The 18,444-nt window shown below is 40.3% G+C and overlaps 1 protein-coding gene across 2 annotated transcripts; it reads left to right on the plus strand.

Moving 5' to 3' along the window:
• Nucleotides 1-1,084: 1,084 nt before the first annotated feature.
• Nucleotides 1,085-10,202, plus strand: Rab29 (RAB29, member RAS oncogene family). Of its 2 annotated transcripts, XM_076873106.1 has the most exons (5): nt 1,085-1,684; nt 4,500-4,571; nt 5,286-5,467; nt 6,819-6,940; nt 7,224-10,202. In XM_076873106.1, the coding sequence occupies exons 1-5, from the start codon at nt 1,561-1,563 to the stop codon at nt 7,336-7,338; spliced, it is 615 nt and encodes a 204-aa protein (XP_076729221.1). In that variant the 5' UTR covers nt 1,085-1,560; the 3' UTR covers nt 7,339-10,202. The 2 variants fall into 2 exon arrangements, with proteins under 2 accessions (XP_076729221.1, XP_076729222.1); XM_076873107.1 differs by lacking the exon at nt 1,085-1,684 and having other exon boundaries at nt 4,530-4,571; nt 5,291-5,467.
• Nucleotides 10,203-18,444: the final 8,242 nt, after the last annotated feature.

Below are 18,444 nucleotides of genomic sequence, written 5' to 3' on the forward strand. Positions count from 1 at the left end.
ATTTGCCCAATTGTAGTTTTATTATTATGCAGGAGCAATAGCAGCAACAAATGGAGAAGTATACTCAAATTGGCTTTCAACTAGAATGATATATGAGTATATACTGCTATAGGGATTGTGAAAGTGTGAATGAGGAACTGTCTCTTGTTTTTGTTGGTCTTTATTGCTATGGCTAGTTATTAAGTGTTGTAACTTTTAGTATGAATTTTCCTAATGGTTAGTCTCATGGGTCAAGTTTTCCTGCATTTGCCTGGCGTAGTATCATACAGAAAATATGAGACCATGTTCACAAGGTTCTAGACTTGTCTTTCTATTCGAAGGAACAAGAAATGAACTTCTTTTGGAGCAGGATGCATGATGCTTGGGTGTCTTCTGTTTATTGCGGTACTGGGGGTTGAATCCAGAGGCGCTCTACCACGGAGCTACATTCCCAGCTTTTTTTTGTTGTTGTTTTTTCTTTCTTTCTTTTTTTTTTTTTTTTTTTTGTAGTTGTAGATAGAATGCCTTTATTTCATTTGTTTATTTTTATGTGGTGCTGAGGATCGAACCCAGTGCCTCACACATGCTAGGCAAACACTCTGCCACTGAGCTGCATCCCCAGCGTTTTTAAATTTTTTGAGACAGGGTCTCGCTAAATTTCAGAGGCTGACCTCGAACTTGCCATCCTCCTGCCTCCACCTCCCAAAGAGCCATTATTACAGGTGTGTGCCACCAATCCCAGTGTCAGTTTGGACTTTTATTAATGGAATAAATTTTAATTTTTTAAAAAATTTTAATCATAACTCCATAAAATGTTTAAAGATATGAGAAAAACATCTGGGTTTAGATTTAGATAGGTGAGGTCGTGTCGAATAAATCTCTGAAGGGATCTTTACTGACCTACAATTGTTTTAAAACAGGATTCCAGAAGGTTGAAGGAGTTTTGAGAGCCTTCGAATTTAGTGGTTTTCCCTAAACAAAAATAATGAAGAAACTACATTTCCCAGGAGGCCCTGGCGTCAAGTCTCCGCATTCGGCTAGGTCTCTTCTCCGCGAAGTGTAGTGGGAAATGTAGTGCTCTGGGCAGGCCCGCACGTGATGCTTACGTAGGAAGGCCAGAGGCACCTCGCGGCCGGGGCAGGACCGGGTCTGGGGTATCTAGGTGTGGGCTGCGCCTAGTCTGTAATTTGTTGTGTTCAGTGAGGGGAGGCCACCCATCGTCTGTCCCTAGTCGTATAATAAGCTGGCCCGCGTCCCGGCACTGGCTGGAACCTCTCGGGGGAAATCCGGGTGGGTTTGGCTCGGTGGTGCGGGTCCGATTTCTCGGCAGCCGGGTCGGGCTGGTGAGAAGGTGCAAACCGCAGAGCGGGAGCTGGCGCCCTGCGCCCCACCCAGGCTGCGGCCGCACGGGGAGGAAGCGCACTTAGGTTTAGCACAAAGTTTCCTTTTCTGCTTTCTCGTCAGAGCAGCTTAAAAGGACTGGGGTCTGAGAATGCCTCACTTTAGTTTGAAGGGGGCTCAAAGCCAAACGGATTAAAATAGGAGATTTCCAGCTTCCCGAAAACGCACGCCCTGCTGGCCATGGGCAGCCGAGATCACCTGTTCAAAGTGCTGGTGGTGGGGGACGCCGCAGTGGGCAAGACGTCGCTGGTCCAGCGATATTCCCAGGACAGCTTCAGCAAACACTACAAATCCACCGTGGGAGGTGAGACGTCTCCAGGGGGAGGGGCGGGCAGGACCCGGGGTCCAACTGGAACCCGAAATGGGGACCACGTCGGGTGCGTGGTGCCCGTGGATCCTTGTTGGGGTCAGGAAATAGGTGTCTGGGATCCTCGAGGGAGTGAAGTTTGGTTTGCATGCCTCTCTTGGGTCTCCCCAGCCAGGTTTTCCCAATCGGAACCCACTGCTTGGAAAGAGGGCAAAGGTGTAAACATGAAAAATGGGGAAGGGAGAGTCCAAGTGAGCAATTGCTGTATACCAATGACCAACTGCGAACTCCCGCAGCGTTCAAGGAGACCAGGGCCAATCTCTGAAGAGCAGAGGCAACTGAGACCCTCTGTAGGGCCGGTTAGGTGCCAGCGGGGGCTTTGCCCAGCTTCTCACGGGAGGTTACAGACAGCTGTTGAAGAAGGAGTAGAGGATTTAACATGGCCGAGACAAGGGAACTTAGGGGGCCAACTGGTCTGAAGGACCCAAGGATGGGGCCAGCAGTGGGGACACAAACGAGCCTCCGCCCTCTGCCACACTGTTAAATGCCCATCGGAGCTAATAAACTCTGCCTTCTGTCCATTGATCGCTTGAATGAAGGTAACCTAGGGATTCTTAAAAGAATGTGAGAAATTCTCCAAAGAATGTAAAATGTACCAGTTCTCTGACCTATATTCCCACTCCTTTTCCTCTCAAACTGGGGAAGAGAGGGAACACTAAAGAGTTAATTCATTTCTTTCTTTCGAGTGGCCTTTTGGGATCAGCTGAGCAGTTTGTTTTTTTCTAGAGGTAGACATGTCTTTTTGTTCATTAGAAGATATTTAACTAAGAAGAGCTGGTGATGGAAAAAGAGTAACTCAAAAACTTATCTCTTAAAGTAATTTTTTTTGGACTGAAGATGTAGCTCAGTGGTAGAGCACTTGCCTAGCATGTGCAAGGCCTTGGGTTCAATCCCCAGTAACACATACAAGAACTTTGTTGAGGAAAAAAATTTGTGCTAATGTAAATTTTGAAAATGTGTCCTGGGGTTCATGAATTTTTTTTCTTTTTAATTAATAACCATCTAGTTTGCAATTAAAATATCCTCCTTAAGAAAATCCAGCAGCTGGGCACATGCCTCCAATCCCAGACACTCAGGAGGCTGAGTCTGAAGGATGACAAGTTCAATGCTAGCCTGGGCAAATTTAGCAAAAACCCAGTCCAAAAAGAAATGTGTGTGTGTGTGTGTGTGTGTGTGTGTATACATATCTCCAGCAGAATTGTTTAAGTTTCAGACTATTTCCTTACCCCTTACTCCTAAATAACATGAGGGACCTTATTTCATAGATTTGGGTTAAAATGTTCTGCTTATTCATCTTTATGAATTGTTCTAGTTTTCTCTTAGTAAATAATATAATTGGATCTGGCTTTTATTTCTGTCACAGATGTGGAAGAATATATTTGCCAACCTCAGGAATTATTCTATTTCCTTATTAAAAACTTCCCCCTGGGGCCAGGGTTGTGGCTCAGTGGTAGAGCACATGTGTGAGGCACCACATCAAAATAAACAAATAAAATAAAGGTATTGTGTCCAGGGCTGGGGTTGTGGCTCAGCAATAAAGTGCTCGCCTCACATGTGCGAGATCCCGGGTTCGATCCTCAGCACCACATAAAAATAAATAAGTGAAATAAAGGGATTGTGCCCAACTGCAACTAAAAAATAAGTATTTTTTAAAAAATGTATTGTGTCCATCTACAGCTAAAATATGAAGGGAAAAAAAAAAGCTTCCCCTACCCTATACTTGTTCATCCTTAATTCTCAGAGTCTTAGTATCTCCAGATTTGGTAGGGTTTCAGCATAACTGTTTTTTAAAAATATTTTTAGTTGCAGATGGACACAGTACTTTATTTTATTTATTTATTTTTATGTGGTGCTGAGGATCGAACCCAGTACCTCACACATGCTAGGCAAGTGCTCCAGCACGGAGCTACAACCTGAGCCCTATCAGCATAACTCTTAAGCATCATCTATGTAGTGCCCTCTTCTTAGGAATCCTTGGGGACCTTCTTCATATATCATGTTCTCATCTGGAGTCCTACAGCCTTATGGATGTAGAATTCCCCAGGGTTTTTTTTTTTTTTTCATAATACAATTTAATTAGAAACCAACAGTGAAATTGAATGTGTATAGTAGAAATGGGACAGTGTTCATCTCATTTCCTCCGTTCCCCACCCCCCAACACTCCTCCCTGAGAAAATCCCCTAAATCTCCTGAAATTGTTTAATTTGAGAATACTTGAATTCATAATCACTGTTACTACCTGACCTCAGCCTTGGAGACAAGTAGTAGCAAATAAATTGGCTTGACAGGAGAGGAAGAGCTGGAGATCTCTTTGGAGAGTATGAATTATCTGTCCCACACTTAATGTACAAGTGCAGGCTCATCTCAGCCCATTGAACGCTTACACATACATAAATGGAATTAGAGTTGCATGTCCCTTGAGTTGTAACTGCATATGTGATCTGAGTTTTGTTGTTGTTGTTTTCTGTACTAGGGGTTATACCAAGGGGTACTTAACCACTGAGCCACATTTATAGCCCTTTGTTTGTCTTTTTTTTTTTTTTTTTTTTTTTTAATTTTGAGACAGGGTCCCCCTAAATTGCTTAGGGCCTTGCTAAGTTGCGGAGGCTATCCTTGAACTTGTGATCCTCCTGCCTCAGCCTCCCAAGTCACTGGGATTACAGGTGTGCATCACTCACTGTGCCTGGCCTATCTATCCCTGGATTTTTTTAAAGGTAAATTTTATTAAAGTATAATAAACTTATCTTTTCAGTGGATTTTGCTCTGAAGGTTCTCCAGTGGTCAGACACCGAGATGGTACGGCTCCAGCTATGGGATATTGCAGGTAAACTGGGAATGCCGGAGAGGAACAAGGGAAGAAATATTGGTTTAAGCAACAAGATCTCAGAAAAAAAGTAGAGCAGCAAAAATCAGAATTTTTTTCTTCTGAAGCTGGAATGATTGAGCTGCTTTGAGGATACATGGAATGAGGAGATAGAACTTTTGCAGATGTTTTTTAGATGTTTTGTCCTGAATAAATGAAAAGCAATCTGTGTGGAAGGGTTTGTGAGATGGTGGATTGTCCAGACCCTAGGTAGATGCTTCCGTAGCAGAAGGTGGGTGCTTTTTGTAGGTTTTCAGCTGACCGTAGAAACAAGATCCCCAGAAAATAGACAGCAATAATAGTGAATCTGTATTATGTGCTACCATTCTTCTGAGCATTTCAAATTTACTGATTCATTAATTCTAACAGTCCTATCATAAAAGCTTTTATCTTCACTTTACAGATGAGAAGTCTGAAGCACTGAGTCTGATTTGCTCAAAGTCACATAGATAACAAACAGCAGGGATTTGGACTTAGAGCAATCAGAGTACAGAATCTGCCTTGGAGATAATTGGGCTTAATAATGATAGAAAATCCAAGATAGAAAACCAGGAGTCCTCTACCACCTATATGCAAACTGCTCTGGCCCACAGTGAAGGAAGGACAGGCAGGGCATCAGAAGACACTGAAAGTGGTTGTCAGGGTCACCTTCTCAAGAACTTCTCTTCTCCCCAGGGCAGGAGCGTTTCACATCCATGACACGACTATACTATCGAGATGCCTCTGCCTGTGTTGTTATGTTTGATGTTACCAACGCCACTACCTTCAGCAACAGCCAGAGGTGGAAACAGGACCTGGACAGCAAGATAACACTGCCCAATGGGGAACCTCTGCCATGTCTGCTGTTGGCCAACAAGGTACATGGCCAATCTAAGAAAATTACCCCTGGCCTCTGTGGTCAGAAAGTGGATCTAAAAATGCTCTGTGATAGTGAGCCTCTGTTTCCCCTTTTCGAGTTGGCAAGATCTTCTCTACTTCCTTTGAAAAGGTGTAGAGAATGTGACTTTCTTTCTTTCTTTTTTTTTTTTTTTTTTGTTAAAAAAATATTAGATCTTATAATTTACAAAAAGTTAAACAAATTGAAATGTAGACATTTGATGAATATGTGTATTCATCTGCATTTGAAGTAATAAATAAAACATGAAAATAACCCAGGAAACTTCCTGGTCATCTTTCCTAACCACTATTCTCCCTTTCCTCAAAGGTGACCTCATCCTAATTACTAAGGTAATACGTTGATTTTGCCTCTTTGAACCTTACACAGAAGGAATCATATGGCTCACAGTTTGCTGTGTCTCCTCTTTTGCTCAATGTCACATTTGTAAGATTCACCCATATTGTTTCATGCAGCAAAAGTTTTTTTTTTTTTTTATTGAAATAAAGGTATTGTGCCCAACTATAACTAAAATATAAGTATTTTTAAAAAAAGGTATTGTGTCCATCTACAGCTAAAATATGAAGGTTTTGCACATTTTCATTGCTCTATAACATTTCATTATATTAACGAAAATTTATGTTGTCTTGGATAGCAGAATGAATCAGACATTAGTACTCTATATGCAAATATGATTACATGACCTGTGTAACGCAACATCATGTACAACCAGAAGAATGAGAAGTTTTACTCCAATTATTTATGATATGCCAAAAGGCATTCTACTATCATAGGTAACTAATTAGAACAAATAAAAAGAAAATTTATCCATTCTAGTATACATCAACTACTTGGTTGTTTCTACATTTTAGCAATTAAACTACAGCTGTTTTACATGTATTTCTGGTCCAGAAATTTATTTAGTTATTTATTTATTTATTTATTTATTTTCCCATTTAACTCACCTTTTAAAAATTTTATTTGTTCTTTTTAGTTGTACATGATAGTAGAATATATTTTGACATATTGTACATACATGGAGTATAACTTCCCATTCTTGTGGTTGTATGTGATGTGGAGTTGCACTGGTCACGAATTCATATATGAACACTGGGAAGTTATGTCCTATTCATTCTACTGTCTTTCCCATTCCCATTCCCCCTTTCTTCCCCCCACAGAGAATGTGACTTTCTTTGGGAAGAATTTTGACTGTAGAGTTTAGATACTGATGTTCTTAGCCAGTGGTAGAGAATTTTAAGCCTACAGGTATCTGAGACATGTTCCTCTTCCTAGGAAGTTTATGGTGTTGCATTTTATGTATTTTTCTTTGTCAGTGTGATCTGTCCCCTTGGGCAGTAAGCCGGGACCAGATTGACCGGTTCAGTAAAGAGAATGGTTTCACAGGTTGGACAGAAACATCAGTCAAGGAGAACAAAAATATTAATGAAGCCATGAGGTGAGTAGTTCCTGCTGACCTGGGGACAAGCACAGAGATTTACCCATCGTGTACCGTTGCTCGTGTACTATCTTTTCTTGCTTCTGAGCAAACCAGAACAGACTGAACCACTGGAATGCCAACTCCTGCACATCGGGAATACTGACTTCTTTCCCATAATGACTGGGGACCAAGAGCTTTTAAACGTATAGCTTTAAAGAATGTCATCTACTTATGAATCTGCCTGCTGTATCTCTTTTTGCTCCATCCATTTGCTCAGGATTTTTCATTTCTTTATTTATAGAGTCCTCATTGAAAAGATGATGAGCAATTCCAGAGAAGACAGTATGTCTTTGTCCACCCAAGGGAACTACATCAATCTACAAACCAAGTCCTCTTCCAGCTGGGCCTGCTGCTAGTACATTTGACTTGTTTCTATCCCAGTTCTAGAAGGCCTTTCCATTTACTCCTATTGGGCTCCTCCAGTAATTTCATTAAGAATATTCGAGCTGTCTCCTGCCAGCTATCCAGTAAGAAGGGCCATTGTGGCTTGAAAAGACCCCTGGGACCCATGTGTATTTTGGCATCTCCTGGATATTGGCTCTGACTTGCTGCCAGCTCATGTGGCCCAGTCAGTGTCTTCTGTGAAAGAATGATCACCTCATCCCTCAATTTATGATCTGGAACTTTGTGGGAAGAATTACAAATCAGCATCTGTGTTTTCAGAGTCATAATTCTCTGATAAGGTGTGGTGGTGCACACCTGAAACTCCAGAGACTCGGGAGACTGAGGCAGGACGATCACAAGTTTGATGCCAACCTCAGCAATTTAGTGAGACCCTGTCTCAAAATAAAGAAATAAAAAAAAAAACTGGGGATGTATTTCGGTGGTTAGAGCACTTACCTAGCACAAGGCCCTGGGTTCAAATCACAGTATAAAAAAAAGGAAGGAAAAAAAAAAGGAAAAGAAAGTGTTTGAGGCCAGCCTGGGTAACTTAGAGAGACCCTGTCTCAAAATAAAAAATAAGAAGGGCTGGAGGGCTGGGGTATAGCTCAGTGGTAGAGCACCCTAGGTTCATCTCTAGTACTGCAAAATGAATAAATAAATAAATAGAACTGGGGATGTATCTCAGAAGTAGAGTGCTCCTGGGTTCAATTTCCAGTACCAGAAAATAAAAAAATAATTGTCATCTACTTTTGACCTTATTTTACCACTTGATATATGATTGAGAGAAAAATGAGATCAATTGTCTTTTCCCAAATTCCTCATAGGCCAATTGCTTTCAGATTCTTTCCGTCTTGGACATGGAATTTAAACATCTGATTCTGGGATGTAGAAGATGGGGGCTGAACATATATGGATTGGGGGCTACTGGTGGTAAACTGTAGTTACTCTATTTTTGAAACTTCTAGTCATGATTAATTTTCTCTCAGCTTCAAAAATAGTCAAGCTTTTAAATTGCCTGTCTTGTGTAATGAGAGCATTTCTTTCCACAAAGAAATTAATCCACATTAGGATTTTCTGGGTTGATGTTCTGAGGCATGATGCTGTATTATCAGTTGGCTTGATAATACTCAAGGGGCCTTGTTCCTCAAAGCTTTGGGGCACCTGAATGGAAGAAAAAAGGGGCGAGATTAACAGAACAGAATCCACTGCAGCAACTTTAGGAACAGTGTGGGTGGCTAGCACAGCCATAGGAAACAAATATTATGTACAAGCCTTGGCCTGGGGGTGGAGAGTGGATAGACAGAAAATCATTAGGTAATTTAAGTGCTAAATTGGGTAGCGTTTTAGTGCCAAATCACTTCTAGACGGTTTAATTTGTTAAATTCTTCCTAGGATGGTGATTTACAGACTACCCAAGGTTATGCATATTCGTAGTGAATCCGAGCCTAAGTTCTTTGGTAGACCTTAAATAAATGTCCTAAGTCTGGCTCATCAGAACCACCTGGGAAACTTTTTTTTTTAATTTCTTAAAGTTTTAAGGTTTTAGGGATCCCAGTCTCAAATTTAGTAAATCAAACTTCCAGGGGTGCAGCCTGGGAATACATTGTTCTTGTCAAAGCTTCCCAGGTAATTCTGAATGACCAGATTTGGAAACCTCAGCTGGAGAACTTTGTAAAAATTGACAGTCAGGTCTTTACTATGTAAAGAATCCTGGGTTTGCCCGGTATGGTGTGCACGCATGTAATCCCAGCGGTTCAGGAGGATCACAAATTCAAAGCCAGCTTCAGCAATTTATTGAGGTCCTAAGCAACTCAGCAAGACTCTGTCTCTAAATAAAATATAAAAAAGCATTGGGGATGTGGCTAAGTGGTTAAGCACCCCTGAATTCAATTCCCAGTACCCCAAAAAAAAGAATTCTGCATTTGGGGCAGGGGATATAGTTCAGTTGGTAGAGCGCTTGCCTCTCATGCACAGAGCAGTGGGTTCAATCCCCAGCAACACAAACACACACACACACACACACACACACAAGAATCCTAGGTTTGTGTTTGCTCAGTTACTTTCCAGATGATTCTCATACACACAGGCTTTCAAAGCCACAGTCCCAAGGAAGAGGCCAGGAGCCAAATAAAAGAAGGACAAAGTGGGCCAAGCCTTCAGTGACGTGTTGCTGATTGAACCCAGGGGCTCCCACTTGCAAGGCAAGTACCCTACCTCTAGGCTACATTCCAGCCCATTTCTTTTGTTTTTTGGTACTGGGGATTGAGCCACATTCCTAACTCTTTTTAATATTATAATTTTTAAAAATTTTGAGACAAGACCTGACTAAGTTGCTGAAGCTGACCTACAACTTGCATCCTCCTACCTCAGCCTCCCAGATCACTAGGGCCTCAGGTCCTAGTCCCTGCTGTGCCCAGTTCCTTATTTGTTAATGTCAGTTATTATAATTTGCTTGATATTTTAAGACCTTGAAGTTCTTTTTTGTATTACCATTTTCAGATAAGGTTTTTTTGTTTTGTTTTGTTTTGTTTGTGGTGCTAGGGATTGAACCCAGGGCCTTGTGCATGCTGGGCAAGCACTCTACCAACTGAGCCATAACCCCAGCCCATCAGATAAGATTTTGATTACAGTGATTCTGAAGATAATAGTAGAGTAACAAATTCCACTTGTTTAGAGAAAATTGATTTTTACAAGATCACAAATAAATGGAAAGTAGGTCTCATATTCATGGTGGTTAATAGTTAATGGCTTTAAATGTCAGTTTGTTAAGGTGCTATTTTATACCAGTAGTTCAAGAATATTGTAGCATTGGAGATTTTATCTTTATAACCTCTGTTTTAAAGAAATTAATTTGCTAGTACCAATGCTTAGATCCAGTTGCTTAGTACCAATTCAGAACTTGATTTAATGCCCCAAATACTGCTTGGAGATGGGACCATTTTAAAACCAAATATGTTTTCTTTTCCCATTTGCTGACTCAGGATCTGCCTGCCTTTTTGAGCATTGCTGGAGGCTGGCCCGCCAGCCCTTCTGGATTTTTTTTTCTCCCAACTGGTGAACATTATAGGCCTGAAAAATCATTAAAGGCGGCACTGAAATATAACTAATTCTACTCTATTCCCCTATCCTTAAAGAAAAGGCACATACCTGTGATCCCAGCTATGTGAGAGACTGAGGCAAGTCCTGCCTTGATAACTTGGAGAAAACTTGTCTCAAAATAAAAGATATGCCAAGCATGGTGGTGGCGTTTGAAATCCCAGCAACTTGTGAGGCTGAGGCAAGAGGATTGCAAATTTGAGGCCAGCCTCAGCAGCTTAGCAAGACCCTGAGCAATTTAGCAAGACTCTGTCTCAAAACATTTTTTTTTAAAGGCTGGGGATGTAGCTCAGTGGTAAAGTGCCCCTGGGTTCATTCCCTGGTACCAAAAATAAAAATAAAATTTTTTGAAAAAGATAAAAAGTACTGGAGATGTAATTCAATGATAGAGTCTTGTCTAGCATACCAAGGCTCTGTTTCTAATTCCCCGTAACATGGGGTGGGGGTGAGGAGGAGGAGGAAGAAAATATTTACATGAATGGAAATGTGACTATACTAAAAATAGCTAGGTCCTATCATTTGGATGCCACTCCTTGGTAAAATTGTTTAGAACATGGACATTTTTGTAGCCCCTCCCTAGAGATGTTTCTATATTTGAGTCAAAATTTCCTTTTGTCATTGGTCTGGTCTTCGGCAAAAAATAAAGTCATAAGAATTTCCTAAAGGGTGTTCTGAGCAACCCAAGGAAGGGCTGAGAACAGAACTGTGGGATAGTGACTTCCCACCTTTGTTCTTTGAACAGAATAGCAAGTGATCCAATAAGTAGGGACAAAGCAATCACAGGGCAGGGATGGCCCTCAGCAATAGGGTGATGAATTCCTTTTTTATCACTTAAAAAATAATGATCCAAAGCTGGTCCAGGGTGATTTACCTAAGTCATTCTCCCCAGCTAAGTTATAATTGGATTCCTTATTTTTTCCTATTATTTCCATATTAACTTTATTCTGTTGATTTGTGTCTGTGTCCTCAGGACACTGTCCCATCTCACAAGAGACTTTTCTTGCCAACCTTTTATAGACAGTGGCCCACATTTGACATAATCTAAGACCATGGTTAGAGAAAGTAAAAATCTCTATATAATTCCGTAAAATCAGATTACCCAAGAAAACAAACCTCAGTGTCCCTTTCCCCTCCCTCCCTCTTAACTTACTATGTTTGGGTAGACTCCCGCAGTGTAAGTGACTCAATCTATTAAAGCCAAATAATCCCCAAAGGTGCATGTTGAAATAAGTAGGAAGTCATTAGAAAGAAATGTATGTTGGAAAGAACTCGACAAGTGCTTTTGATTTATTCATAAATACTACAGACTGCAGAATATATCTAGAAGTGATGTTATTGTTCGAAAAATCCTGCTTTCTTTCCTTTAAGGCATTTCAGACATGATTTGAATCCTCTCAAGTTTTATCTGCAGAGTTTCAGTATAATAATTGTATTGATCTGTATTAGAGTTCTCCAGGGAAATAGAAACAATAAGTGAAAAAGAGAGAGAAATAGAGAAGCTGGACTTGGTGGTGCACACCCATAATCCCAGCTACTTGCAAGACTGAGGCAGCAGGATCATAAGTATCAGGCTAGACTCAGCAACTTGGCAAGACCCTCTCTCAAAATAAAAAATAAAAAAGGGACAGGAATGCATCTCAGTAGTAGAGTTCCCCTGAGTCTTATCCCCAGTACTACACCAAAAAAAAAAAAAAAAAAAAAAATTGTAAAGATTTTATATAGATATCAATATATAAAGAGATATGTAGAGAAATATAGATATCAATATATGGAGAGAGCCAGGCATGGTGGCACATGCCTGTAATCCCAGTATCTCAAGAGGCTGAGACAGGAGGATAGCGAGTTCAAAGCCAGCCTCAGCAATCGCAGGGCCCTAAGCTACTCGGTGAGACCCTGTCTCTAAATAAAATACCCAAAAAAAAAATAAGGCTGGGGATATCACTCAGTGGTCTAATGCCCCTGAGTTCAATCACACTGGTACCAAAAAAAAAAAAAAAATGGAGGTACATATATGGGTAAGTGTATATGTATTTATTATAAGTAATTAGCTCATACTGTAATGGAGTCTATCAAGTCCAAATTTTGCAAAGTGAAGGGTTCTAGTTTGAGTCCCCTTGAAGGTCAGCAGCCTGGCAGATCTAGTGTTTCAGCTGTTAAGGAGGAGAATTTTCTCTTGCTTGAGAGAAGACATCTTTATGTTCTGTTCATGTCTTCCACTGATTGGGTGAGGCCCACCCACTTTAAGGAGTCAGTCTGCTTTTCGGGGTCTGCTAATTTATTAATCTCATCCAAAATACTTTCACAGAAAACACCCAGAATAGTGTTTGACCAAATATCTGGGCACCCTGTGACCCAGTCAAGTTGAGACACAAAATGAACCATCACATGCTCTTAACAGGGCTCCCTGAGTGAGGGGTACTATTTTGATAACTTTTCTTCGCACAAATTGAATTTGATTCACATTCAAGTTGAGGCCCATCTCATAAGGAGCTAATTAAAGAAGAGAAAGCAGAGAGGAAGAGGAAGGCAATGAGACAGGTATTTTCCGATGAGTGCCCAAAGCACTGAATTCCAATACCTGATTCTGTATAGGACTCTTCCCTCGGCTCTACAAGCTGTATAGGCCTCTCATACGATCTCTCAAGCAAGAGAGCCAACAGTTCTTCCCATTTTCCATTTGAGGGAACAAATGTCTCAAAATTTGACTGACTGAAAGGCAGCTGGTTGCATTTGTAATAAAGCCAAGACATAACTGCATGTCTTCTAATTCCCCATCTCCATTCTGTCATTTGGGTTTCTGGGAAACGTTTGGCCTGGAAAACCCATTTTAGAAAATAAGCCTAGACATTTAGAGAAACAGAACTGAGCCCTTTGGGGTTTGAAACTCTTGGTTTGTATTAAGATAGCTTTTGAGAACCTGCTTATGTGTGGAATAGTGACATGTGATTAAATTTGGGGCCAAATCGAGTGCACCCTGAATAACATGCAGTGCACACGTGTCCTAAGATCTTTAATTGACAGGTTCGACTTACTAAGATATGTCACCACGTGCAATGACTGTCATTTAATTTCGCGTATCACTTTTCTTATTTGCAAGTGCAGGAATTTTAACAGCTATTCTATTTTCAACTGTTGCTGCCAGTAGCTGTGTTCATCTGTGTGTTTGCTGCAAACCACATACTCTCCTAAGCACTTCACACAGAAAATTTTAATTTCACATTGACCTTATGGGATAAATATATGAGGTAACTGGGGCCAAAAAAAATGACTTTTCTCAAAATAGTGATTTTTTTAACTTTAATCAACTCCAGAAATAGCCCTTTGTTACATCACAGTGCTTTCCACTGTGTGTGTGTGTGTGTGTTGGTGGTGGTGACATCCTTGAAGTTTTTCCATTTAACAAATTTCAGTGTGGTGGAAAGAGTAATATGTTAAGTGGGTAGGTAAATTTTCTAATACCTTTATGATGAGAATGTTTATACTTGCTCATTAAGGAAATGAGAAGGAAGACCCCAAATTGGCCATAGCTCCACAACCCAATCAAGACCTCTAATTTATTTCAGTAAATTTGCTTTTCATTAATTTTTTAATGCAGACTTTTTTTTGTTCAATTGTTTTCATACTTGAAACATCTGATTGCCTGCTATTTATGTATCTAGGGTTGCAGCAGGAATTGTAGGAGATATAAGATCTGTGCCCTAGAAATCCAAAGAAGAAAGAGGTCAAGAAAGAGTTCTTAAAGTAAATTTTAGATAGATAATGATTGAGAAAAAAGTGGGATAAGATTTCAGGTTGGGCAGAAAGGGAGTTTGAAATGCTTAGGCAAGTTTGAAAAGTAGTCAATGGACCAAAGAGTTTGTGTTAAAAATAAGGTTAGTGGCTGGGATTGTGGCTCAGTGGTGGAGCGCTTGCCTTGTGAGGCACTGTGAGGCACATGTGAGGCACTGGGTTCAATCCTCAACACTACGTAAAAATTAATAAATAAAATAAAGATATTGTGTCCGTGTACAACTAAAAAAATATTTTTAAAAAGTAAGGTTAGGGCTGGGATGTGGCTCAGTGGTAGAGCACACACCTTGCATGTGTAAGGCACTGGGTTCAATCCTCAGCACCACATAAAAATAAAGGTATTATGTCCATCTACAACCAAAAAAATATTTTAAAAAATAAGGTTAGAAAGATGATTGGCAGCTTGTTTAGGTGATTCATTTGGCCGATGTGGTATGCCCATTTTGTGCCAGGTACTTCTTTAAGTATGTAGAATGCAAGGCTGGGGAGGAGAAATCTCCTGTCCCAGAAGGGTGATCAGAAAACAGAGGGACATGGAAAGAACTCTTCAGTGTGGAAAGTGCCAAGTCTTTGCTACTTAAGAGTGGTACAGCTTGAGAGGGGAGATCAGAAAAGCCTTATGACAGACAGGACAGTCAAACTGAGTAAGAGTCTGCCAACTGGAGGGCTATGGAAGGAAATGCATTTCAGACAGGTGGAATAAAGGGAATGAAGCCAGGGGAAATGTGATGCACAGCACAACTTGCTCAGAGGAAAGTGGATATTCGTCACAGCTGGAGCTGGAAGTGGGGAGGTGGCAGTAGGATTGTATTAGTCTGTGCATGCTGCTATAACAAAGTGTTAAACTTGGTAATTTTTAAGTACCAGAAATGTATTTATTGCTCACAGTGTTATAGGCTGGGAAGTCCTAGATCAAGACACCCAGTCCTAGTGAAGGCTATTTGCTTCATAGATGACACCAATTTTGCTGTATCTAACTGGCAGAAGGGGCAAACAAGCTCCCTCAGGCCTCTTACATAAGGGCGCCAATACCGTTCAGGAGGGCTCCATCCTTATGACATAGTCACCTCTCAAATAGCTCATCTAGATACCATCACATTGAGGATTAGATTTCAACATATGCATTTTACAATCAGGCCATTGCAAGAGCAGAGGTGAGAAAACACATTTGAAGTGGGGTCAAATAAAGGATATCTTTGTAGGCCATGCCAAAGCATTTGGACTTCATCTTGTAGTACCAAGTGAAGGGATGTAGTACCTGTGAAAGGATTTTTTAAATTTTGTTTTCTTAATGAAAAATACATAAATACTAGTCTTTTTAAATGTCATATTTAGACACCATTTTTTTAACCTAATTGTTCTGGATGTCATAAGCACAATATGGTCTCACTGGGCTGAAATCAAGATGTGGGCAGGACAGCATTTTTTTAGTTATAGGGAAGCATTCTTTTCTTGCTTCTGGGCCCCCTTTCTTCATCTTCAAAGCCGTTTTTTCTTATCTCTTATCACTCTGGCCTTTTTTGGCTCCTTTTTCATTTCTTTTTTGCTGTGCTAGGGATGGAACCCAGGGTCTTGTGCATGCTAGGCAAGCGCTCTTTGCTGGGGATCACCCCCAGCCCCTCCTTTTTCCACTTTTTTTTTTTTTTTTTTTTTTACTAGGAATTGAACTCAGGGGCACTCAACCACTGAGCCACATCCTCATCCCAATTTTGTATTTGCTTAGAGACAGGGTCTCTCTGAGCTGCTTAGCACCTCGCTATTACTGAGGCTGACTTTGAACTCTTGATCCTCCTACCTCAGCCTCCCCAGCTGCTAGGATTATAGGCATGCACCACTGCACCCTTTTTTCCACTTTTAAGGAACCCTTGTGATTCTATTGGGGCCCACTTGGATAATCAAGGTCAATTTTCCATCTTAAGATCAACAGATTAGAAGCTTACTTTCCCCTCACATAGTCACAGTTTCTAGGAATGAGGACCCAAAAAATTTTCAGGGATCATTGTGCTTATGATAGACAGAAAAACTGAGAGTAGAGGGGGCGAGGAACCTGTCCAAGATCATACAGCTAGTTTGTAGTAGGACCAAGAATAAAGACAATTTTTTACTATTTAAATAATATAGATATTTTTTAAAGGAGATAGGATTCTGTAATGTCATCTCTGAAATAAAAATTGATTAAGAGATTGGATATTATTATAGGTATTTCTCTACATATACAGTCCCAGCTGTGAGCCCCTCCCCCTACAAAAATAAAGTAAAATAAGAACAGGCTTATATATGGCTTTTGGCAATTTGCTTTTCTCTCTTTAATGTATCTTGGATAACTTCCCATGTAAGAACAGAGAATTCTACTTTCTTGCTTTTCATTGCTACATAGGATTGTATGGAGATATTATAATTTATATATCCAGTTACCTATTATTGGATACTTGGGGTACTCCTTTTTCCTCTATTATGAACTCATATCTTTGTATATTTATGAATTTACTGAATTTACATGAAAACTTTTTTAGGAATTCCTATAAATACTCCAAAAGGATATAAACACTTTGTTTAAATTTTGTATCAAATTTCCCTGTAAAATATATCCATATATACACATCCATTACTAGGGTCTGAGAGGTCAGTTTTCCAGTGTCCTTAACAAGACAGTTTACTGATTTGAGAAGTGAAAAAAACTAAATTATTTGGCTTTTATTTTGTTATTAGTGAACAATATGTAATGTATATTCATCATTTTTATTTCTTCTGTGAGTCATCATCCTGCGTGTGTGCGCTGGCGATTGAACCCAGGGCCTCTCCATGCTAAACCCACACTCCACCACTGGGCTACACCCCAGCCCCTTCTTAGTGATTTATTTTATATATTAAGGACAATAATCTTTTGCTATATCTTGCAAATATTTTTCCTAATTCATGGAGGGATTTTAGCAAAGTCATGTTAGATCTGGGCTTAAGAAATCTCTCGTAGTAGCTTGAATGCTAGCTTAAGGAGCTAGACTTTATTATGGAGCTGTATGCACTTAATTTGAGGATGGATGTGAGTGCTGTGCTTTATGAAGGCAGTGTTGCCTGTTAAACCTACCACAGATTACAGATCCCATCCTTCCTTCTAGGGTGGCAGGGTGAACAGAGCCAGTAGATTGGAAATAGAAATTTTTAAGAAAAATAAATTAAAGAGGCTTTCTTTAACTTCCTAGAAGAGTGGTACCTTTCTGTGTTCCTGTGATCAGTAAAAGCAGGGACTGTCTTTTTATTTATTTTTTTTTTTCATATTAGGAATTGATCCCAGGGACCCTTTATCACCAAGCTAATCTTCAGTCTTTTCTTTTTCTTTCTTTTGTTTTGTACCAGGGATTGAGCCCAGGGGCACTTTACCACTGAGCCACATTCGCAGCTCTTTTTAATTTTTCATTTTGAGCAGCGTCTCACTAAGTTGCTTAGGGCCTTGCTAAGTTCTGAGGCTAAGTTGCTGAGACTAGTCTTGAACTTGTGATCCTCCTGTCTCAGCCTTCTAGAGTCACAGGGATAACAGGCGTGTGCCACCAGGCCTGCCTTAGTTTTTTTTCTATTTTTTTTATTTTGAGACAGAGTCTCGCTAAGTTGCTTAGGACCCTGCTAAATTGCTGAGGCTGGACTTGAACTTATGAACTTCCTGTGTGTATGTGTGTGTGTGTGTGTTTGTGTGTGGGTTTGTTTTGCTGGGGGTTAAACCTAGGGCCTTGTGCATGCTAAGCATATATCCCCTGCCTTTACTGTCTTTAATATACTCAATGAAGAAGGAAAAGACTACTTCTCAAAATACAATTAAAATCATAGGGGAAATTAAGCATTGAGATAACAAGCCAAGTGGTTTTTTGTTTGAGACAGGGTCTCACTATGTCGCCCAGGCCGGCCTCAAATACTTGGACTCAAGTGATCCTCCTGCCTCAGCCACCTGAGTAGCTGGGACTACAGGCACACACCATCACACCCTCCTCTATATTTCATTTCGGGAGAAAAGGAATAACTGCCTTTTCTGTCAACTGATCATTTTCTGTTTTTATAGCTTTTCAGAGTTTTATTACACATACTGTCTCTTCAGAGTTCTCAGATGGTGCTTTCAAAATCTGACCTATCATATATGATCAGTGTCTTTCTTCAGATTCCAACAAAATGGTTATGGTTGAGATAGGCACACAGGGAAGATTGGA

This window comes from Callospermophilus lateralis, chromosome 13, assembly GCF_048772815.1.
Source record: "Callospermophilus lateralis isolate mCalLat2 chromosome 13, mCalLat2.hap1, whole genome shotgun sequence".
Taxonomy (NCBI): domain Eukaryota; kingdom Metazoa; phylum Chordata; class Mammalia; order Rodentia; family Sciuridae; genus Callospermophilus; species Callospermophilus lateralis.

Coding starts and splice junctions, on each gene's coding strand:
- Rab29 (XM_076873106.1), top strand. CDS start 1,561: ATGGGCAGCCGAGATCACCTGTTCAAAGTGCTGGTGGTGGGGGACGCC. Junction 1,685..4,499: donor CTACAAATCCACCGTGGGAG/GTGAGACGTCTC, acceptor TTATCTTTTCAG/TGGATTTTGCTCTGAAGGTT. Junction 6,941..7,223: donor AATATTAATGAAGCCATGAG/GTGAGTAGTTCC, acceptor CTTTATTTATAG/AGTCCTCATTGAAAAGATGA.